At 41.0% G+C, this 24,692-nt stretch overlaps 1 protein-coding gene across 2 annotated transcripts in view; it reads right to left on the bottom strand.

Annotated features, from left to right (window-relative positions):
• btbd11b (BTB (POZ) domain containing 11b) overlaps window positions 1–24,692 on the bottom strand; it is a 65,285-nt gene that overhangs the window by 4,578 nt on the left and 36,015 nt on the right. Inside the window, exons 2-11 of one of the 2 annotated variants that reach the window (XM_018664248.2) lie at window positions 19,899–20,072; window positions 10,915–11,119; window positions 6,256–6,408; window positions 5,806–5,971; window positions 5,027–5,116; window positions 3,360–3,461; window positions 2,203–2,296; window positions 1,762–1,897; window positions 326–546; window positions 20–198 (exon numbers count right to left, since the gene is read on the bottom strand). In XM_018664248.2, coding sequence (XP_018519764.1) covers window positions 20–198; window positions 326–546; window positions 1,762–1,897; window positions 2,203–2,296; window positions 3,360–3,461; window positions 5,027–5,116; window positions 5,806–5,971; window positions 6,256–6,408; window positions 10,915–11,119; window positions 19,899–20,072 — 1,520 coding nt within the window. The remainder of the gene's footprint in view (window positions 1–19; window positions 199–325; window positions 547–1,761; window positions 1,898–2,202; window positions 2,297–3,359; window positions 3,462–5,026; window positions 5,117–5,805; window positions 5,972–6,255; window positions 6,409–10,914; window positions 11,120–19,898; window positions 20,073–24,692) is intronic. The other variant, XM_018664249.2, reaches the window with a different exon arrangement.

Below are 24,692 nucleotides of genomic sequence, written 5' to 3'. Positions count from 1 at the left end.
GACACAGACAGCGCTGTACCTTGCTGGCTCTGAGGATCTGGAACATAAGAGGCAGGCCATGTGTGATGAGCTCCTCAGTGTACTCTTCCTCCTCGATGCAGCTGAACTCTTTCAGGAGACCCTGGATCAGAGGTCGGCGGTGCTGATGGAAACACGTCCGCAGAGACTCCAGCCAGGTGTGCAAAGTCCACGGGACCCCTGGGGAGACAGTTACAGAGGTAAACACACATGAAACACACACATAGAAGGCATTAATGCAGCATACAGGCTGTGATACTGTAGAAAATGCATGCATGTGTTTTAGAGAGTGTTTACAGAAACTAACCCAGGCTCCGTATATCTATGGTGATGTCTACGTGCCCGTGCTCTGCGCTGTGGTACATGGCTTCTTTCAGGGCTTTGAGTTTGGCCTTCCCTGTTCGGATCATGTCAATCTGAGACGGACTTCTACCTTCCAGCTCCGAACCCTCTGCCAGAATCTCCTCCAGGGACAAGACATCCCCTTTGCCTGTCTCTGTGTGCGACAACAGCTTACGAAACACATTTCTGGAAGAACAAAAAGAAAAAAAGAAAAAAAAAAAACAGAAATGAAATTTCATTAGACTGTTTTGCACAGATTGCAAGACTCTGGTCAATTGCTTTTGATTTCACATGGTTGACTGTCTCTTGTCACCACATGTGGCAATGTTGTAGAAAACAGGTGCACTTGTGTTAGAAATAAACACTTCTAAGTATTTTAACAGTGATATAACAGTCACTGAGTAATAGGTGTTACTATGATGGCCCAATCTGAAATTAACTGTCTCACAGCTCTGATATGCAATCCTGCATTAACTTGTATTTTCTTTAACAAGTGTTCTTAGATAAACATCCCATATCAATAAAGAAAAAATCCTCAGGGAAAAAATGCTCATGTTATGCAAACAGGCACTCATCTATCTTGAAAGGTATACAAAGTATTGGAGACTTGTAGAATGGACGTTCTAATACATTTGGTGTCACCTAGATATGAATGAATAGTCGACACCCATTTCATGCATTTACTAAGACTTCACAACTTCAACTTAAACCCACCTATAAATAGTTAGAGCCTGAATCGTGTGCCAAAACAATGTTTCTAATCTAATGGTCCATTTGCAGAGAAATACATTTTTGATTTCTTTGTTGCTCCTCACAGGCGCGCTCTCTGTTCCCGTCACAAACATGAATTAGTTATAGGCATGTGTGTGATAGGTCATGCCCATTCTTTAATTCATTAGCTTACATCTCACACCATTTGCCAAATGAAGCTGATTTGTTCACACCAAAATGGTTAGAATTAACTGCTGTGTACCAGCTTTGGTGGAAATTGTTTGACAAACAAAAAACTATTTGCATTCAGCTCAGGGTTGTGGATTATTAAGACAAAACAAATGTAAAATGTTGCCATTGCTCTTTGCAACACTTGCAACAAATTTAATATAAACTGCACAAAGGTGAGACAGTACTGATTCATACATTTCAGGTGAGTGTGTGGACTTCTCCAATATATTCTCATTCAGTATTAAACATCTAATGACACAAACCAATTGAACAGCTGAGGTGTCAATTTCATGGACACGCTCTGTTGAGTTTCACAAACAAGATTATATGCTGAATACGAACAGAGGGTGTTTGTTGATCTTTTGTTTATTCAGTTGTGAGTGTGTATTCATGATTAAACGTCTGTGTGTGTGTGTGTGTGTGTGTGTGTGTGTTTGTGTGTGTGTGTGTATTGCCTACCTGTGTCCGTGAGCTGCTGCCAGGCTGTAGGAGTTCATGTCTCCCTGTGGTGCCGTGGAGATGCCGTTACGGTACATGGTTCCCACCATGGGGTCGGCCCCCCGCTCCAGCAGCAAACTCACCAGCTCAAAGTTACCTGTGCATGAAAAATGATTGGCAAAACTTATACACATACACAATAAGATTATAGCAGAATGAGACAGAGAGACAGATGAGAGTGAGGCAAACGCTGGATCATTTGTTCCGCATGCATGCCTCTATTTGTCTTTATTTTTCCAGCCCCCAGGATAAATATGCCTCTGATGTTGTAACTCAGCCAATGATCACGCTGACAGTCAGGTGTTGTTATGGTTATTGATGGCCAGCCCGTGTTGCCAGCGTGGAACAGTACAGTTGGACAGGAGGCAGAGGATGGGGGGGAGTCATGCTGGGTCTCTGTACCTGCAGCAGCCGCCAGCTGCAGTGGGGTCTCTGTGTAGTTCTCCATCCCGTCCTGCAGGGACCCCTCCACGTTGGCTTTGGCATCCAGCAGCAGCTGTGGAAGGTCAGGTGGGGACACGGAGGGTCACAAGAGAGAGAAACAGAGGTAGACACGGGGAGAGTCAGTCGGCTAATGAGTCAGATTTGAGGTCAGGTTGATAAATCTAAGCTTCTCTTGCCTAAAGACTGGTTCACATGTAATTGAATGGAACTGACAGCAGTAGCTTACAACTTTACTTGTAACACCTCTATAACACCTTTATTTTTCACTAATTCTCTAACTTTTGTTCTGCTGATACTAATTTTATTCTAATTATGATTCCACTATTTAAAAGAATAGTTACAAAAATTAGGAAATACACTTATTTGCTTTCTTGCTGAGAGTTAAATGAGACACCACTCTCACATCTGCCTTTTAGACAGGAAGCTAAAGCAGGAAGCTAAATGAGAGAATGATATCAACAGGCTCTTGAATCTCATAACTTCATGTCATCTAATAAGATGAAAAATGACTTGTATTTAAAATTAATATCTTGGGAAATTGAGTGTAAAATAATCACATATTTAATGACAAAACATTTTATAATTTTATTCTTAATTTGATCTTTTTAACTTCATCCTTTCTTTTATCTGATGTCCTCTGAGACCAAATTGCAGTGTCACATGGCTTAAACATTTTCCATTAGACTTTAATGATTCAAAATCCAATGGATAGATCATTAAGAGGGCAAACTGAATTAGTTAAATGAGTTTGACAACAATTAGGCTGCTGCATTTCCACTTTTCCACTTGCTAAATGCAGTCTGATCCATTCGTTCAAATCCAAATTGATAGGAGGGGGGCCATATTTGACACAGACGCAAAGATTGACTGGGCAAATGCCCTCTATAGAGATAAAAAGGTTAAAATGGTACATCACACAAAACAGCATCTGAATAATTCAGAAAAATGAAAATAAAAAAGAGAGACAGGAGAAAACTCGTAGTGGAGAACCATTATCATCGTCACCACCAAGAAGCTTTGATGACAAAAATGACAATGATGACCAACCATGAGCTGAAGCACAACGAGAGGTCATGATGAGAGAATCACAGGTGAGAGAGAGAGGGCGTCACTACCTGCACCACAGGCACATGTCCGTGTAACACAGCGAAAGTGAGGGGCGTCGCCTGCCGCGTTTCGGGAAAGACTGAGGGGTGCTTGTGCACTGAGTTTGGCACCTGGGGAAGGGACACAGGTGGGTGGGTTGGGTAAGGTAAGGAGGGAGAGAGGTGAGGGAGAGAGATACGAAGCCATTAAAACTACGACACGGCCTACGGAGCACAAAACAAGCAGCTGCGGGGAGGAGGGAGGGAGGACAGGAAGCTCTACAGGAGAAACTAGAGTAATTAACTAGGAACCCTGGGGCTGCGGAGGACATCCTGTCACCGTGTTCACCTTCTAATGAACACGATGGATTGATGTGTCTAGTTAGGCCTCATCCTAATGGTTTCACTCTGATCACTTCACCCTCCACTGTGGGTTTCTTTGACAGGGCTCTGACTTGACCTCTCTAAGGCTCATCTCTCTGGTCAGATTGAAATGAATAACTATGAGCTAAATGGAAGCGTGACGTACATGAGACACAGTGACATGAACAAAACACAAAGGCAAATATTTTTCCTCAGGCTGCTTTGGGGAAAAAATGGGAAGCTGGGAGGCAGAGGAGACACATAAAACAATTTGGTAACACTTTGTGATACAGCCTGCAATTAAAGGTTTAATCTAATAAAATACTTACTGGCTCTGACTGCACTGGTACCTAAATGTACAGTCAGAGCCAGGAAGTATTTTAGAGTGGAAGAAAACAAGGGAGTGACTACTGAGGTATCACCAATGATTCTAACTTTGAGTGAATAGAAGTCAGTCTGTCTTTAACTGCTCATATTTAAAATTACATTCAAAACCAGATGCATAAAATGAATCTGGAAGTGGGACTTTATATGTTAGTCCACAATGCTTTGTGCTTTGGCCATGGGTCACAAATACGGTGGACTGCAAATCAATTCTGACACAATGGCTGGTGGGACATGCTGTTGCTGAGGTGACTAACGAAGACCGGGATCACAAGGCCTCGACTGAACGACCTCTCTGACGTCTATACGGAGTCAAAGGACACAGCTCGAGTCTCTGCAGGCTCCGTGAGGAGCTGGGTTTGCTTTAAGTCAAGCGATCTTTATCACTCTTTATCCCTGACGGGAAAAAAATGACTCAGCAACAAATGTCTGCGTCATGTTTTGGCTCAGAAAACCCAAATACTTTTACTGCTCATATAATTCTAATGTATTTGATCAGTGTTATTTATCTTCCAAGATGGCAGGTTCAGTCAGTGCCTCATGATCCTTAGGTCTTATACATTTAGCAGAATGACACACAGGAGAGAACAAAAAAGGGGACATGAGGGACGACATGTTTGGTTTTCTCCAATTCAATACCACAAATAGTTATGTAAATATTTACACACACACTAATAAATCATTGTGAGACTATCCTTATGAGACCCTTCCTACATAAAACTGCATATATTGAATATATATATACATGTATAACACTGATATTTCTCACTAAGATAGCACATAACAAATGCTGTGTAGATAAACCTAATTCTATTTCCTGATAAGGGCGATGCAGACTCCATTCTGGTATGAGATTGTGATTTTACGTAACAATTATCCTTCCTTTTCTTTGACTTTGATCTCCCCGGTGTTGACACCAGAGTAGCAGCAGAAACTTTATCATCACCGACCTCGCTGTTAATATCAGCTCCTGCATCCAGCAGCATCTGCACCATGGCCTCGTCTCCACGGACACAAGCATACATCAGCGGGGTCATCCCCTGCAAAATGCACAGGCACAGAGAACAAGAATAATGGGATCATTGCGGACGTTAAAGATGCATTCCCTTGTTTCATTAAAGCACCAAAACAGCATAAACAGTTGAGGGTGAAAATAAAGTAGCGCAAAGGGAAGGTGAACTTTTGGTCAGATCTAAACTTGGATCTTTGACAGTTCAACTCCTAGCACCTTGAGTGTGATGAGAGTAATATTCTGCTATTGATCAAAGTTTTAAAGGATACCACATGAATCAATATTTCCTCTGGGCCTTCAGGGGCATCAGCAGAGCCTGCCTGACAGAAACATGCTGTACTAGACGCTGTTTTTGAAAGTTTCTGCTTACATCAGCCCAAAACTAAATGTTGATTTTTTCCCATGGAAAATAATTTCAGTTACACTTGCAGTATTCTCCTGATGATTTACTGTACTGGTGGTAGTAGTCATGATATAATGCAGAGCTCCTTGGCAGGCAAGTTGGAGGAAAAAAACATGTCAGAATATGTATGACTGCCTTTAAGCTTTAAGTCTGCATGATGTTTAAAGGTGAAGGAGCCGCAGTTTACCAAGCAAACAAAATTTTCTCTCCGGGCTGTGCATGCATGTGCGTGTATTATCTGTATCCATGTGTGTGTGCGTGAGTGTAAATGTGCCTGCGTATGCATTATTTAAAATGTTGACTGTGTCTCTAACCTGCTCACTCATGCTGTTGATACCATCCGGCCCTAGCAGGTTGACAGCCTGCTTCACCAAGTCTGTGCGTCCGCAGCTGAGCATACGGAAGCCCAGGTCCTGCAGGAACTTTGCCTCAGTAGAGGCAGCATCCAGTTTCCTCGAGGCACAGAAGCAGTCATCCGTTCTGAAGGGCAAAGCACACAAAATGATTCACAGTGCAAGCTGACTCTTTTGACTGTTTGCAATGCACCATATTTTTCCTAAATACCTGACAAGCTTTATATTTTAACACTACAAGGAGGATATGAGTGTATGAGAAACAGAAATACAGCATCTTTACTTGCTCATATTGCTGACTGTGTGTTTGCTTGTGAGGTGACATGTATGTCTTCTGGTGTTTTTTCATGCGCACACACACATACACACGCTCTGCAGCCTAAAGGCGAGAGCATGGGCTCGCAGCCGTACCGGAGCTGGCGGGGCTCGCAGTCCACTCCGGGCAGCAGCAGTCTGGCAGCCTGCCGAACATCATCGCTGTCCACGGAGAAGCTGCGTCTGTGTTCTGTGTGAACCACAGCCACACGCACCCACTCCATCAGTGGTGGCAGCACCATAAACGGCCTGTGGGGGGAGATAGAGGCACATGTTCTTGCCACCAGGGAACCCACACTGAACTAAAGTCATGCTCAGTACTTTGTGTGCTCAGGCACTTGCACGGAAAATCCACCTAATACAGAATTTGCATAAGTTATTTTAGAGATCTTGCCCAGTGTAGCAGATGTTTGAGAACAGGATGAACTCCGTCTAGAGGATGAAGATTCAAAACTAGCATACCAGAGAGAGACACTTTGATGTGAGGGAATCTAAACTGAGCAAGATCAGAGCATAAATTACAGCATTGAAACAAAATCTTTTTTATACACTCTTTGTTAAGTAAAGAAATATTTATCCACTATATCATTAATTTATTCATTATCTTTCTGCTCTATTCTATTGAGACCTAAAACTGAACAGAATAATATCATGGTATTGAGTTGATGCTGTTAAAGGCTCAGCTGGTTACACTGCATACTATATCTACAACCTGCTATACACACCCACATACTGCTTTGCAACATATGTATAATGCATTATAAGGGTTTCTAAAAAAAATGCATTATGATGTCATAACAGTGTAATACTTTTAGAGGGTTAAGTATTGCTCTGCTTTTAGTATTGCTCTATTTTGCATGACACTATAAAGTCTTAAGAACATCACGGTGCAAAGTGGAAACAGACTGGATGGAGAGTGTGGTTTTACCATGCAAACAAACATACAGTATTTATGGCAGCTTAAAGTAAGGATGTACTTGTGATTTAGAACCATTCTGTGCTGTACGACTCAGGAAATGACCATGACACCACAGCTCATAGCTCTCAGATGTAAACGCATAAAATACAATGGCCATGAGTGTGAATGAATTACAGAACTTCTCCTCTGGGCTTCCTGTCTCCCTCTCTCCTCCACTGATCAGCGTTTACTGCAGCCACATGGAATCCATATGCATGAAGATACATATGCATGATGTCACATTTTGACCTTCGTTACTGTACTGACGGCGTGTTACGGCTATAAATACACGCTGTCTTCACTTGAACAAAACAATGAGCTGTCATAAATACATTATGCAAAACGTACTGACACTCTCATCCCTTGTGGATACAAAAAGCACCATGATATTCATAAGAGTTTGTAACATTTGATGCAAAATAAATGGCATTATTAAGTTATTACAACACTTTACATTGTTAAGTATTAAGATAAGACATGTAATTCCTTATTCTTGTTGCCATGATACATCATACCACATCATAAAGGATATAATAATGTATTACTCATATGTCCATATGCATGCAAGCATAAATAATACATTATAGATATAGATATGGGCTTTATAAAAAGTAGAACTGCTTAGTTTTCTATTTTTAAACTAAATGTTCTAACTATTGTGTGTCAAGTCTGACCACTTAATTATTTTTCATAGTATGTGTATTATTAATAAAATAAACTAATAATTAAAAAAAACAATTTTTGATACTAAAAGAAGTCTGGTCATGTGTTTTGTATGAGCTGTCACATACTGTATTGCTGTGATGCTGTGCGCTCTTGATGAAACTTCTGTTCTTCTGGGATTTACTGTTCAATACTTCACTTCACAAAGGGCGTCTTGATGCCTGGACTGTCTTTGACACATGCTCGGCCCACATCTGTCACTCACTGATAATTAGTCACTAAGCAGTGCTCCTCCTGATAGGAGGATCTCTTAATAACAGTTTGATCTGCTAAGAAATGCAAACACCCTTTTATTTTACTCACTTCAAAGGAGCATGACCTACAGCCACGTGACGTTATTGGTTCCACAGGCTTCATTAAAGCAGCACACAACACCTAATCAAGAGGCAGGGAATGTATAGCATCGATACATTTCCCCACAAGCCCAACGGAAAAACTAGTTCACAAGCAGTTCAAGGTCTTGCCGTTTCCATGAGCACCTCTTTCAAGAATTGCAATAAAGTGCAGACATTCCTGTGGAAGTTGTCAAAGGCTTTCCCTAATTTTGGCTCTGGTAACCTGCTTAAATATGATTAAAACAAACATTCATAAATGTGATTTTCTTGACAAATGATGATTAGAGCTAAAGTAGACATGAACTGGACACCTGGGACACACATTAGCTGATAACTTGCTCCACTGCAGGCGATAAAAGTCTGGAGCCCCAGAGGAGGACTGCTCAGGCTCAACTGTCAGCACTGCTTCCCACCTCTGCCGCAAGCTGACAGGGGTTTCCACCAAAACTGTAGGAAATACTGAACAGCCTGAGGTACAAATGCTGCAGTGGAATATGGTGAGTGCAAAAAATATAAAACTGAAAAAGAAACAGCTCAGAAACTCAGCAGTGAAAGCGTTTGATGAGTAGAAACTACAAAGATTTGTGCGGACTGCTCTGTGCTTTCCTGAGTTGTGGGAGTCATACAAAGTGTCCAAAAACTACAGGATGAAGGATCAAGGGAATTAACACCATGGAAACATTGCCTAATCCTTATGTCATTTGTGCATAAGTCTCCAACACAGTCCTACAGCTGCCGCTTGATAATGTCCCACTACGTCAGTGGCAGTAATTATCAATACTGACTGGACAAATGTCTGTGCACACCCGCTCCAACAGCTCCTTCCTGCCGCTCCTCAGGTCACCCAGAGGGCTCACTCACGTAGCCAATAAGTTGACAATTCACTTATATAAAACTGTGCTTTCTTTCCAGAGGAAAACATCTGGTGTGCCATTTCAGGGGTGAGCACAGAGAGCCAGAAATATAATAAAAGAACAGTCTGTAGAGGTGTACAGTTACAGGAGAATGATCTCTACAGAAGGAACATTACCACTGGACTGTGTCTATAAAGTTATAAGCTGAGGTGAAAAGCCGGACAGATGCAGGACTGAGTGGAAGTTGTGGGTAACTGAAGGGAGTTTCCACTTTTTCTTATTGCAGTCTCATGGTGTTCCTTTATTGCTGTCCTGGTGAACATTAAAGGTGCAATATTTTTACTGTCCCATAGTACAAAGTGAGGTGCAGAGGTCTGATGGATTAATCAATACCAGACAGTTCTATTACTTTACCTTGTTCTGCAATACGTTTTTTTTAAATCTCTCTGTATGAAGACACAAAACATTTTTCACGGCTGAATTATGATGGGAGTTACAAGTAAACATCTAGATACTGCAACTGACTCCTTTTCTCTACCAAAAAAACAAAACATTTCTGTTACTATACTGTACATTGTGCTACTACCTCTTTTATAGGATGTTTCTGTTACATCTCTGCTCTTGCTACATTTCTTCTTGCTCTATTGTGAAAATGTGAGATTTGTCTTTCTGTCAGTTACAAGCTGTGAGCTGTATCACAAACCTGAGAAACCTGAGTGAGTGAGTTAAATGACTTAGTGCCATAATGACAAGAAGTTTGTTATGATCCACGAAGATCCTTTAACTGAATTGAATGTTAAATGTTTCTTTGGCCACTCGGGTGCAGTAGAAACAAGTTACAATACAACACTGACACACAGTATCATCACCTTTCAAGTTGATATGGTAAGTCAAAACCAAAACCAAACAGATGCTTATTTACACATCCAGCAAATACAGAGCAGCATTATCATTATCAAGCCATGTTTGTGTCCACCTAAGGAAAATAAGCACATTCTTTAAGCTCTGTTTTTGGTCTCCACCAGCTCTTTAGGAAGATATCTGGCTCTGTAGCTAAAAGTTGCTTCACTGTGTTCATGTTTGATGCCTGGCAGGTCTTGTACAGTATCTTAAGCACCGAGAACAAAAAAATGAAGCTGATGAGTGAGCAAAAACTGTAAAGTTGAAGGGAACTGCAGATTCAGGTGATAATCCTCTGTAGGTTTATCACTACAACTGATCCCTTTCACATACAAGTTGTCATGTAATCTGTTGCACTCATACTGATACTGATTAAAGCTGCTTTAATGCCATTATGTGTAGAATTTTTTTGTGATTAGAGCAATTTTCCAATATTGCGGTAGCATTATATTTCTGACTTTCCTACACTGTCTCTACCAATCGCCAGATAGCTCATTCCTGCTGAAGATGTAAATCTTTAAAAACAAGTCACAAAAAAATATTTTTGTTTTTCAAAAGGGTCCCTAAATCAGCTGGGAACTGTAGATTTTAGCAAACATTACCGTGATGTGAGTAAATGGCTCATTTGACAGGGACTATTTTCAGTTGTGGATGAATACACATTCAATACACTTGTGAGTGTTTACAGTGGCAGGATGATGTTGTAGAATTGACTTACAATAAATGACAGCGCCACGTCATGTCATCTAGTGCAACAGTGTGGCTCTTTGATGTGTTTTTGTGTATCAGGCTTTAGACACACAGATAACACCTGCTAGTAGGATCAGTTTATTGTTATTTTTAGTCCTTTCATTGGATTTGTTGAGGGTAAGAAAAACATTTCACTCTCTTATGACAGCTCTGATAATCTCAGTTTGGTGGTTTTGGTCCGTTGTTGAGGAATTGGAGTTCCTCTTTAAATTTTATCTGTGTGTTTGTTTCTCACCTTTCTGTTTGTAAGGTAACCTTGGAGGGCTCCACATTGGGGTTCTCCCACTCCACCTGAGGGCAGTGCATGAAATAACACAGAGTGTAGATCGCTTCGGGGGCCCACTGAATCACGCTGCTCTTCTGGTGGATCGGTGTCCCATTGTTGTGATTCTTCATATACATGGGCTGTAGGTGATGCATGGCTCGAGACACTAGGTCACCTACACAAGAACAAACACAAACCGTACATTTAGGGAATCATAAAGGGGAACACGGGCAGCAAGAGAGGAATTCATGCACAGGCACACTCAGAGATGAGGGAGAAAAGACAGGGATATTTTGAGCACACGGCCTTTAAAAAGACGTCGGGGAATCATCCTCTATCCTTCTAGCCCCCTTTGGAGCTTACTCTGTCAGGGGAAATCGAGAGTTTCCACGCACCACAGTCAGGAAAAAGACAGGGTTCGTCCCAGTCCTTTCTGTGCAGCTCACAGGGGGAACAGGAGAATAAGCATGCTCAAGACTACACTCTCTGACGAATTAATATTTATGGATAAACATTAGCTACTCCAAGCTATTTCCTCTGCATAATTTGTCAGTACTTTAAGGTCATCCAGTTGGGCTTGAAAAATCAAAGCTTGAGAGGACTCTGCTAATAAAAATGTGAATATTCTCTGGGCGGGTTTCAAAGAAAGTAAACAGTTCTTGGAAAAGCATGTTCAGCCCCCTTTTTTATACTTAAGGGACAAGAAAGATAGCAAATTCAACTCATCAAAAAGAGATGAATTTGAATTTTCTTCCACACCCAGCCTAATACTCAAGACGGTCATCCACTTCATGAAAACATTATGATTGTGGCACCTTGGTTATTGAGTGGCAGAGTGTGCTTGCTTGAAAAACAACCCTGTATTATTACAGCACGGACTCAAATCCCATTTCACTGAATGCTGTCAGATTTCTGTCGCTTCTCCTTCCTGTCTAGACCCAGTGCACTATGAGAAAATGGAATGAAGTTCTGAAGCAGGGTCAGTCTGAAAAAAAAAAAATATGAAAAAAAATCCACACTGTGTCATATTGTTCTGGTCAATTTGATACTATTCAAGGCAAAAAAGTAATAGAGCATGATGGCACTTAGGTCCTCAGTCTGAATGAACTATACTGTACACTGTCTGTCTATACAATACAGAGCGGGAACAAACAGTCATTCCCATGGACAAAAGGGTTTGTTTAGCATCAAAACTGGGCTATTTGGCGCTTGCCAAGAATCCATTTAGCCTCAACAATGTGAGAGGCGAGTGTGAAAAGGACGCCTGAATGAGGGAAGAGCATTCATGCAATAAAACAGTCAATCTCTCAACTGTCCTTTGGGAACAGTGGTGCTGCACTGATAGAGAAATGTACTGGACATCACCTACTGATGCAATGAGCAGGAAATATTATGACAGGAATGACCGACTCTCGTCCAAACTTTAAGTTAGAGGTCTTATAGTTTCCCTCTGTTGCCATCTCTTACTCTTCCCACATCTCTCTCTTAATTCTACCAACAGGAATATAGATAAGCTTGTAACAGTGCCCTCTTAAGCTTGGTAAGGGGAGCTGAGGTGGTCAGTGACAGCCAGGTCTCATGTCTTATTTACGCTGGCCTGTGACATTTCCTGTGCTGGCAGAGCAGGCTGGCAGGGTAGAGGAAGAAGATTATTTCTCACGCTGAGAGAGTGCAACAGCGGTGAAGTAGCAGCAGCTTAACACATAAAGCGAGATTACCGCCGCTCCTTCAGCAGGTGTACGCAGAAATAACTGCTGAAAAAGGGTTTAACTCGTTGTTTTCAGCCGTGAGGATTTGTTTCGGCCCAAAGAGAGGGCCGACAGAAGTACAGCAGTTTAATAAGCTAAAACGTCAATAGCCTTTTCATTATAAGATTCAAGCCTTCGATCGATATCTCATCCTGGGTAATTAATTCTTTATGCTAACAAGAGGAGGAGAGGTGGAGGATACACACAGCAGATCCTGCTCCTCAGGTATCTCAGTGATTACCTTTTAGCAGAGGGGCAGTGCACTCTTTGTTTTCAGAGCTTTGAAAAGCAAAATCACACAAATATGCCAGTTTCCAGAGCACAATGGCACTGCTTTGATTTACGAGGGATTTTACGAGAGCTGGCACCTTTAAGGTCAGTAACCGGTGATGCAGTACCCACATAACAACCCAACTACCCAACCCAATTACTTCAGAGAGTGTGAAGACTATTCAATGTTTAATAGCGAGAGAGAAAGTATACTCTTTGGAAATGCAGGAATTAACTCTCATTTCTGATGAAGCAATTATATTCAAGCCTTTATAGGGAAATAAATACACAGTAAACAGCTTTCCTTTGGGTATTGATGAATGGGTCCATGCTGCACTGTGCAGCTGCTGCCATCATCACCGTTTCTGTGTTTCAATTACTTGGTGGCATGCGGCCGTGATTACATTTAATGGTTGCCTGTGGCCATCCTGACTCAACAAGATGCTAAGCTATTCCTCCTGCTATTATTTTGTCCATATCAGATAACAGAAAGTGCACAAACATTATCTTTATGGGGTGCTTCCATCTAAATCTGGTGTGGTTAATGTGAAAAGACTCACTGAGGAAGAAGGGAAAAGAGAGGAGAATGACTACAACTTGACAAAAAAAAAAAACAATTGAACTCATGGTCTCTTTGAGCATAAAACATTGTTGAAGAACTTTCAGTATGACTTCACATCATAAATTACAGTCTGCAATAGGAATAAGCATATAGCAGCACATTGTCTTTGCTCAAAAGTTGAGACAGGTTAGATGGCACATAAAGTAACATTGCGTGAAGACTCTTGCTGTCATAGGTCTCTGGAGTCTTTATTAGAGGAAAGAGTATGTGCTCAGAGGACTGAGGATGGGAGATGTGATGTACATTGCTGTTATGTTCTGCTGTTACATTAAATGAAAGGGAGCTACTGTTAAAACTAAGTAAAATTAAAGCTGCGAGCAGCGTTGAACGGGCCCTCGCACCCGGCGCCCGTCGGGGGAGCGGCGACCGCGGGACCCCGGCAACCGCGGGGTCAACGCAGGTCGCAGGGCACACGCTGGCGTAACAGTTCACACTTCCGAGATGTAAAAATTTAAAATAAAAGCTTTTATGCTAATTATTTTCTGTGATAATATTTTTCAGAGCTCATCATCTGTGACAGATCATGGCTCTATTGACTGTAACCTCCCTGTGGCAGCTTCTCACAGACACAATCAACTCCTCTTCCCCTCCCCCCTCAGACACACACAGACACACACACACAGAGACCCCCTTCCAAAAACCCATCAAAGAGTAATACAATGGCTCCATCTGTAGGATAAAGTAGAGAGTCGCAACAGGAAGTTACCCCAAAATCTGAGGTTTCAAACAGGAAGTTGGGTTTCCGAACTTTGACGGGCCAGAACCGGCACACGCTTCGACCCAAACTCACAATTTTCGGAGCCAGTCTTCCAAAAATCCTTAAGTCTGTCCTGACAACATTTGAAGTGAATCTGGTCACCCGTCTAGAAACTGGACATCACACTATAAAATATGTCATTTCCTGCTATAAATAGGTGGTGCTACAACAATTGTATGAATATTGACATATGGATGTGTGCAGATAGGTACCATTAACAATCCTGTAAAGTTTGATGCAGTTTGGACAAAGTATGGCCGAAATATAGCAAATTTAAAGCAACTTCCTGTTTTGTGGCGAGTGATCGAACTTTGAGGGGCCATAACTTCCACGCCCTTCAATGAAAAGTCCGAAACTTTTGCAATTTAACTTCGTCTATGTCTTAAGAACAAATTATCAAATTTTGAAGTCAATCGGATAATGCGTCTAGGACTAGTTCGCGTTCAAGCGACCCCTGGAAATGGCCAAAAACACACAATTTTTTCACCTTCCGGTCAAAATAAAAATACTTTCTGTTGGGTTTAGAATATGGCTCCAAGAGACTTTTTGGTGCGTCATGGGATGTTACATATGTGTGCAGATTTTCAGATTTTTAGGCGCAACGGGCTTGAGGGGCTGTTCCGTTAAAAATGTAGGTGGCGCTACCGAGGCCATTTTGCCACACCCATGCTCAAGACCCCTAAATTCTTAAATTTTTCGCCGTGCCTGACGCGTCTGCAAATTTTCAGGAGTTTTGACGCATTTTAAGGCCCTCAAAAAGGCGATCAAAGAGGCGGAAAAAGAAGAAAAAAAATAATAATAATAATAATAATAATAAACCGAACGAAAACAAGAGGGTCCTTGCAACTCGTTGCATGGCCCCGTTGGGCCCACGCAACTCGTTGCTCGGGCCCTAATAATCACAATGACACTAAAGAATTGTACTAATGTATTGTTCGGTTTTACCCCTCACAGTAGCCATTGGAGTTGACATGTGAAATCCTTGTGATGTTGGTGATTTTCATGTTTTAATGTCAGTTGACACCATTTAATGACATGGTCCCACCTTTGAGCCTATCAATAAAAATCACCATGACAGAGCAAAGCACTAAAAACAAAACTTTCCACCATGAAGCACTAAAATCATTAAGTTGTTCCATTTCCTCTAAGATTCTGCTGCTTTTGGCAGATACATGGTCATTCTGTGGCATTAGATGTAAACGATAACAGTGCAGATATTTAAAAAATCCATACACTCTTGCTGCTGACACAACAAAGTGATGTTTGAAATGTATTACTGAGAGTACGGCCATTAGCAACGTCTTCTGTTAAAACAGCCCTGATTCCAGAAATGAAAAAAAAGCAAAAGATGAGAAGCTGAGACAAAGTGAGAGGGAAAAAAAACACATGATCCTTGAAACGTCTAAGACTGGCTTCAATAGTGCATTCCTTTCTGTGAGAAGTTGTGTTTTTAGAATTAGATTTTTGCTTCATGTCCAACAATAATGAATAATGATGATGTTTCCATAGTGTTTTTTTTAAATCAGTATTAATAACTAATATTGTATGACAGTAAAGTAAGGCTCAATATGAATTATTAATACCACCATTACCTGCACCAAATATAGTGCAGGTAATAAAATTTGTGAACAAGTAATAAGGCCATAAAGAACGTGAAGAAGAAATCTAAAATGCAGCTGTAGGTGTCATTCAAACTGTTAGACCAAACATACACATAGGAAATGAAATTTTAAAAGTATTACAGAGTAAGAGCAGGACTAATTTCATTTGCTTCATTTGTGATCCAGCAAGGCTCAGTAGGGTTTTGGCTCGGCTGAGGGATGCTGTCAATGCAAATACGCAGAAATGGTGAGTGGCTGAGTCTGTGTTTGTTTTCTATACAGAGCAATATTTGTTAGCATCAGCTAAACTGACAGAAATGAGCACAGTATCAAACTTCTAATTTAACTCTCATCGAGAGAGCAAGTAGGTTTACATCCCAAAATGTTGAACTATTCCTTTAAACTTTGAGCTGATGTTGGTGATGATGTTGTTGGAGGCCAACAGGCAAATCAGCCTGTACTGTGAGGAGAGGTCACTACCATTTTGGGGGTAACATATTTTTGGCTGAGCAGATTTATATATGGAGATCTATCCATGCTCTGCCTATTCCAAGAATAAAGTTAGGAGGCTGGTTCAGTTCATGATGCCACAACTGTTGGTGGCTGTATGGTTTGAAGCCCACAGACATGACCTGCGCAGTGAGGTCACTGCCGTTTGACCTTGTTTCACTTTGTGGTGCTGTATAGATTTTCATATATGTGGAGAAAGCCCACATGTATTTTGTATCCTCCATCCATCTGCGCTTCTAAGAATAGATTCAGGCAAATTCAGTAAAATACTGAGTTACACAAACAACACTGCACAGCACACATTTGAAGCAGGATGTTTGTCGGGCTTGACTGAGTGACGGTGACACGCCAACAGTCCTAATAATTGCAGTATTTGCAAGACTGTCATTTCAAATATGCTAATTTGGCATTTTGGCAGAGGAGAAAATGAGAAAATACAAAGAGGTAAATCGGTGGCAAACCTCAAAAACTGAGTCCAAATGCCAGTGCAAAAGAATGTCCCTGCACAAGATGCAAATTTTACTGTGCTTGAGCAGCCGCTGTCATTTTATTCCATGAACTTTATTTTAGAAAATCAAACTCTCATCTGTCTTTTTCCCCACTCTTCCCATCTTTTATTCTGTTTTTGCTTCCTGTCTTGTTCTCTTTCAAATACACTATGTGACAGACTCATTGCCGGCTGCTTTTCTCAATTATTCATCTTTTTTTTTTTCTTTCCTCAGCTTGAGCTGCGTGTGTGTTTGCAAATCCTATAGTTATTTACAGAATTCCTCTCCAGGGCTGATAACATTACCACTGGACTAAGCTCTGCTATTATCCACGGACCGCTCTGTTGTCTCAGAGTGTGTTTGCAGTGTCAACATAACAGAATGAGTCCTTGCTTGACCTCATCAATACAACATGGACAGAGGACTGCTGGCGCTTTGCCTCAGCGCTGCACCCTCACCCCTCCTACCTCAGTCCTGAGAAAACATACAGTGAGAAGAATTGGCTCGCTGTTTATTCTGAAGATAAATGTTTACACTGGATGTACAGAAAATATTTTTCCAGCCTTGTCTTGACATACCGATGCCATGACAACAGAAACAGACCCTTCAACCTTTTCCCCATTATTTGGCTTGAAGATTTTTTTGGGGGGTGGGGGTCAGAAGTATTGTCATGCACATTAGGAGATAATCTGTGTTTATGCCTGTGATTTTGTTATTCTTCTGTCAGTGGATGCTGCAGCACTCAGATGTGTTTTCTGGAATGAGCTGCAGTGTTGCACGCACCCAAGGAACAAAACTGTTCATCACTCCAATGAGCATCTTGATGCTGTGATTATATCTGATTATGGGAAATGGGAAAACATGAAGTTATGTACTCAGTGATTTGCAACACAGCTTGCCACGGCAGATTTATTGAAAGTTTGTCAGAAAGTTTCCGCCACAACAGAAAACAAGGTAGAAACTCAAATAAGGGCCTTGTGTTGAACTTTGCTTTGGTCAACCTTGGTTGTGTATTATAACTTTTGTGTGAGAGAGGATGGGAGGGTAAAACGTTATCATGATGTAAGTTCACAAATGATGCAGAAAACCTATTATTATTATACAAAACCAACTCCTAAAGCCCATGTAAATGACTTTGTACTGTATAAATGTATTTAGAAAGCATTCTGATGCCCATTATTCTTTGAATAATGAGTACATTGTGAGAGGACAGACATTCAATTAACTGTTGGAGGGCTTGTTGAAAATCTTTTTTTTTTTTTTTGTAATGAATGGCTCTGGTTGATTAGAATTGCTCTCACTGACAGTGCAACTCCCACCGAATCACATTAATTTAAATAGGCAACAACACATGCACAGCAGGATTATGATACAGTGATTTACTGATAGAGTGAGACAATATCTGTGAGTTATTAAACATCGCATTATCATATCAGCCCATAATGTCATCCAGCTCAAAATATGGAGGAGACTCTTAGTCAACCAGAGCTGCACATTTTCAATAAACCCCACAATCAAAATATCTGTAAATTCATTATAGGCTTGTCAAGACTAACAGCTAGTGGCTCTGCGAAGCTGTACATAGACACAGCTGTGCTGTGAGCTGAATGCAAGGGTTAGCATGCCAGCCGTTTTAGTTAAGCATGTAGGCATGCCAGCATATGCTAGAGGAAAGGTCAGAGGGTCACCAAAGTAAGCAGGATTCATCCTTTGGGACCATGAATATCTGTACAAATGTTTATGGCAATCTAATAAAGTATGGTGGGTGTATGGTGGGTCACTGCATTAGAGCACTGCAAAAAATACCAAAGAAATTTCATCCATTATATCAGATGGTTTGAATAGGGCTTCAAATGGGTTTCAGTCCAAGAACAAATTTCTGGGTATTGAATATGGATTATTTATTTATTTGTTTGTTTGTTTTTGGCATGAAAATGGTCATATTCAAAGCTGTTGAATATCGGCCCAAAATACCAGGTGTCAGCAATTTCAGTTAATGACCGCAGCTCCTAACTTTCAGTCATATTGACCAAACCCTGATACACACACACAGACTTTTAAGTGTTCTTTTCAAGGGTAGAACTCAAACACTCCTTTTCAACATCATACTACCTCACACTCACACAATCACATATGTCAGGCAGTCAAAAGTATGTGGACACCCAAACATTATACTTTTGTATGTGATTTTTGAGACTCAAAAAACCATTGATATTAATATGCTCCCACAGTATAACACCCACAACACTTCCGGAAAGGCTTTCCTCAAGATTTTGGAACCTGGCTGTGAGGCTTTGTTCTCTTTCAGCTACAAGAGCATACACTATAGGCCTTTTTCATGAAAGACTTTTTGACTTGTCACAGTAGGAAAAGCACAAGTGTAAATAATAAAATTAATACTGAATTCTATTTTGCTATTTCAGCTTAAGGGTCCTGATATTGTTCATGCTGGCTCACTGTCATGCTGTCATGTCTGACTGGGACACTTGAATAGAACAGAGTCATCGTTAATGTTGTTAGTAACACCTGTGCTTTCCAACTCCAAATGTCTGCTGTGAAAAAAGCCTCTTCGTGAGGTTGGACACTGGTGTTTGGTGATAAGGCCTGGCTCACCGTCAGTGCTCAAATTCATCCCAAAGGTGTTTGAGGTCAGGTGTTTTGTACAGAACAGTGAAGTTCTTCAACAACAAACTTGAGAAATCATTTTTTATGGGCCCAACTGTTTGTGCACAAGGGCACTGTCATGTTGAAACAGGAAAGTGTCTTCCTAAAAACTGTTAACAATATCACCGACTGACACTAGTGACCCCTGGAGCAGCTTCACTACAGCAACTGGGTGGTTAATTGCCTTGCTCAAGGGCACATTGATTACAGAGCGTATTGAGGGAGGGGTCAACGATGGTCATTCACTTCTCCGCCACACATACACACACATACACACACACACAGATGACTCACTGAGTTCAGAGATGCTGCCCACTCTTGTTGCCAATAAGCACTGTTCAATGGAGCGCAGCTCAGACTGACTGTAGGCGTTTCCCTCTCCACTCTTTCCCGCTCGCTGCTGTTGCTGCTGCTGCTGCTGCTGCTGGTCCCTGTGAAGAGTCAGACCTTCAGGTAGGCTGAGCACACCTGAAAGAGAGAGAGAGAGAGAGAGGGAGAGAGAGAGAGAGAGAGAGAGAGAGCTCAGTTTATACAGTCAGGTCAACTGTTTTGCTCAAAACTGATTTCTCATTACACCACATAAGAAAAAGTAAGAGACATAGTGTCCCCTCTTAAATGGCAGCAACGTCCCATTAGTTCCCTTCATATATTTGTCATATTAATGAGAAAGAATGAAAAGGTTCAATATGTTATTATTTTAAAAAAAAACAGCATGTGTAATTATTTGTGTGAAGACTGAGAATCTAAATGAGAGAAACAACAGAGGCCAAAGAAGGTAGTAATTATGCCTCCTAGTTATACCTGTCAAACTTCTCCCATAGGAATTAATGTGTAATATGTCAAATGTGTTTTCATTATTCACACCTCTGGATGATAGTTACTCTTCCTCACTCGGAGGGTGATGAGGCAGACTGCTCTCCATTTTTCTCTGCTGACAGTTTCTCATTCCTCTGCAGCTTTGTGTGGCACCCTTCTTACTGTTTGCAGGGTGTCAACTTATGACACGGCTGAAAGCAGTGACTCTCTACTTAGCCACCTAATCACTGTGAAAAAACAGTAGCTTTGGTTTTAATGGCTCCTCTCTCATAATATGCCACTAATTTAATGCACATGCCTGCGGCGAAGGTGACATTCCTCATTCATCTTGCGTGAGCAGACAGTTGCTTATAAGGTGATTCATTTCAATTTTCCCCAATGAGATGAAGGGGAGTCAAAAGTAAGGGACTGTATGAAAGTTACTGGAGGGGTTTCAGAAATAGGGAGGGGGTTATGTATTCTTCCTTGTTGTTGATTGGAGGGTTGTCTACATTTTGGAAGAGTTGCAACAGCTCTTGGTTCAAAAATGAAAAATGTCTGAAATCCTCTGCAAAGATTTTTAATTTTGTCATTTTGGAAATAGCTAATTCAACTTCTAATAATTTTCATACAGTCCCTAACAATAGAGAAAATGTGGTTAGTTAGTATCAATATCTATCATTCCCTTTGAAAATACAGCAACTAAATCCACACTGCTTTAAATGTGTTGATTTTAAGTCACGCTCATAATTATACACTACTTTTGTGTTTGCTATTCACCATGCATTAAATGAGTAGTAAAAACTGTGTGGCAAACACATCTGGAAACAGGTTTCTTGGTAATAAGTCACAGTTATTTAGCTTAGGAATCTACACAGCAGCTGCTAAAAGAGCAGCAGCCGTGGCACCATCTCTTCCTAATCTTTGTTCAGGTCAGACCAGAGAACTACTGACAACCAGCGCGACTCTGGAGCAAAGAGCAGGAGACATCACCACCAACTGCACCAGTGTCAAGTGTCCTCAACTGCTGCAGTTTTCAGACAAAGCTCTAGAGAAGCCAACAAGCTCAATTACGAAAGAAAAGAGACTTTCTTTCTGTTTCTGCAGGAACTTGTCTGCAGGGATTAGACTGAAACACCTCCTTTATTGCTTTTATTGCTTGCAATGTGCCCTCTTTGGCGAGCATTTGTGCAACCTCCAGGAAATCCATCTTAAACCATTTAAATCAGCAGGAGGGCTACCCTGGCACTTTCATTACTCCAACTTTCTTCTCAAACAATTATATACCAAAGTAAATAGCCCACTCAGAGCGTGACCGCAGGATTTGTGACCCACCTCTTTTGATGTGCACAGACTAAAGGCCCCCAGGTGTGATTCAGATATTGCCCTGCATGGTGCCATAATTTTAATAACTAGCAAAAGGATAAAGTCTCTGGCCCTGTCATCATCCTGTATTTAATTCATTTATCCATTTTACTTCATCATTTACTCATAATAAAATTGTAATATATACTGTCTATTTGTAGACTTAGGACCTAATACTTGTAGGAAAGGGACTAAAGAAGCAGAGAATAATAAGAATATTGTGCAACTAATTATCTTAATAACTATTTAGCTTAAAGTACTTTACTTTTTGAAAACCAAAAGGAGCATATGACAGCCAGCCTTTTGTCTGAGGACATTTTGACCTGTCAAAAAAGGATGGGTGTAAATAACATCAAAATAAGAAATGTAATGTAAATAAATGTAATAATAATGATAATACCATGTAATAATAAATGATGGCTGAATTCTATTTTGCTTTTTTCAGTTCCAGGGTCCTGGTATTGTGCATGTTGGCTTACTGCCATATAACTTAACTGGGACACTAACAGAGCCATTGTTAATGTTATTAGTAACACTTGTGTCTTTCCTATTGCGACGTGTTTAAATGTCTGCTGTGTAAAACACCTCTGATTGAATAAATCTGTTTATGGGGGGGGGTGTTAAAACACCTTACTGTTACACTTGAGCTTTTAACTGTCCAGCTCCTTAACCTTGGTTCAGGGGAATAACAGGACCAACTGACAATGAAGTGCTGAATGCTCTCAGCATGGATTGAGGCAAGGTGACTCACTGGCTCTCTGCGTCCTAATGCAAGCCACTGTCTACCCTCAGGGAGGAACTGATGGAGCTCTTAACATGCCAGCCAGCAACTATAGCCACTCTCTCTCTCTCTCTCTCTCTCTCTCTCTCTCTCTGTTTGTGTGATGGAAACACTTGTCTGTATCTTCCTCATGATTGTCACTGCACCAGAATTCTCCCAGGAAATCTAATGTTCTAAGGTTTTAAAGAACAGTATAACTACACAAACTGTTTGAAGTTGTTTATATGGCCACAATCATAATGATATAACAGTTGGTTATTGTTTTAGGATGTATAATGGCATGAAATGATATTGGGCACCTGTCTCTCTTTAAGTGGACCAGTCCTGTTTGCCATATGGCATCTATTCAGCGTCACTAAGGAGAGGAGAAGAGAGGAGAGGAGAGGAAAGGAGGCTCCAGGCAAGACACTGTCACTGGAGAAGAAGTAATGAGTACAGGAGTTCCCATTAAGATGTCACTGAATGCACCTTAGTCATATTCTGTGATAGGCAGCTGCACAGAAAACATCCAGTGCATAGTCTGTAACGTATTCAACAAACACTCAAAATAAAAGTCACTTCACAAAACTCAAGCCAAAATATAACAAACACAAAATGACAGACTTCCCTCTGACTTCCTTTTCCATCTTTGTTTATGAATGTGCTTAAACACTTGCACAACACATCTGGGTTTAAAGGGCTAGTATGACATTTTGAGAAATACACTTTCACTGTCATGTCTCCTGGGGTAAATATAGACATGAGTTGACAATGTAAGCTAGCTAGAAATGCATTACCCTGTGTGTGTAAAGTTATGAAGGAGACAAAGCCCCTGGATAAGTGCAGATTTTTTGTTCAAGCAGAAATATTTTCAACCTGTGAGGACATATATCAATGTCCCAAGTGATGTGTCTTTACATTGACTTTATATTGACTTGGGTTGTCTTTACATTGACCTCTGGCCAAACGTCACCATGAAATACTGTTTTTGCACTTTGGGTTTGGCTAGCTGTGCAGGTGTTTAGTAGCTTCATATTCACAGACATGAGAGAGGCACCTTGTCATCTAACTTTCAGACAAGAACACAAAAATTCATGTCCCAAAACATATTTTTCTTCATCTAAGTTTTTGTCCATGCATAAAAAACTTTTTCAACACTGAATATAAACAGTGACACTAATGCTGTATATGAATAAGCAGACATTACAGTGTTCTCATTTTTCTCTGCAGTCTGTCAGAGGGCAGACTGCTGTAGTCTTGATCCACTCTCTCATCTCAGAGTTGACTAGAGCAGTGGGGCAGGACTGTGACCTCGATGTGGCTCCTACCCTGCACTTAAATCTATTTTGGAGGGACAGAGAGAGAAGTGCACTTCCGTAAACGCACTGCAGCTCTGCAGGAACACTGGCTTTGGATTTCACATGCAGATAAGATACAGAAACAGCTTTGATATGGATAATCATAAATGTACTGTACAAACAGGTACAATCAAGCAATACTTTTAGTGCAGTATTTGATTGAAGGTGCCAAGAAGGCAGAGAAGGTGCGGATGTAAGACAAATACAAACAGCTTGATGTAAACACACTTAAAGTGATAGCAGAAAGCATACGATAAAGGCTGTTCTTGTTGCAGCATTATGGCTCTCAAGGGTTAATCATGTTGGTACTGTACATGGATCACAGTAGTGCTGCCCCACTCTAGGCTCTAGCTCTGTTCTGCCAGGCCAGATGGCTACCATATGTATACCGGTCAGTGATCATAGAGGGAGACATAGCGAGATGGAAAGCGGGAAACAGAGTAGTGACGTGTGTTGTAACGCCTTTCCTACTCTAAATGGCTGCTTTATTCATTCTGAATAATCTCCACCGTGGGTCAAGCTGCAGAAATAAAGGTGTGAATATGAAACTGTGTTTTTTAGAAGTGTTTGTATGCCCGGGTAGACTGTAAATCTCCAGAGGTATGGTCTTGGTTTGGGTTCTCAGGTGACCACAGTATGGTCTGAGGCAGCCACAAGTTTTTAATGGGTTAGTTGTGAGCCAACCACAGGGGTATAAACGAAGACTGTATGAGAGAATACATATACACATTCAAAAATGTCTGTTTAAATTAGGAAACTGGCAGAGGGAGAGTGAGATTGACTGTATTAACTACAAACACATGAACACAC

The sequence above is a fragment of the Lates calcarifer genome, linkage group LG10 (assembly GCF_001640805.2).
Source record: "Lates calcarifer isolate ASB-BC8 linkage group LG10, TLL_Latcal_v3, whole genome shotgun sequence".
NCBI lineage: Eukaryota > Metazoa > Chordata > Actinopteri > Centropomidae > Lates > Lates calcarifer.
The sequence above is the reverse complement of the archived record's forward strand: the minus strand, read 5'-3'. Positions and strand labels throughout refer to the sequence as shown.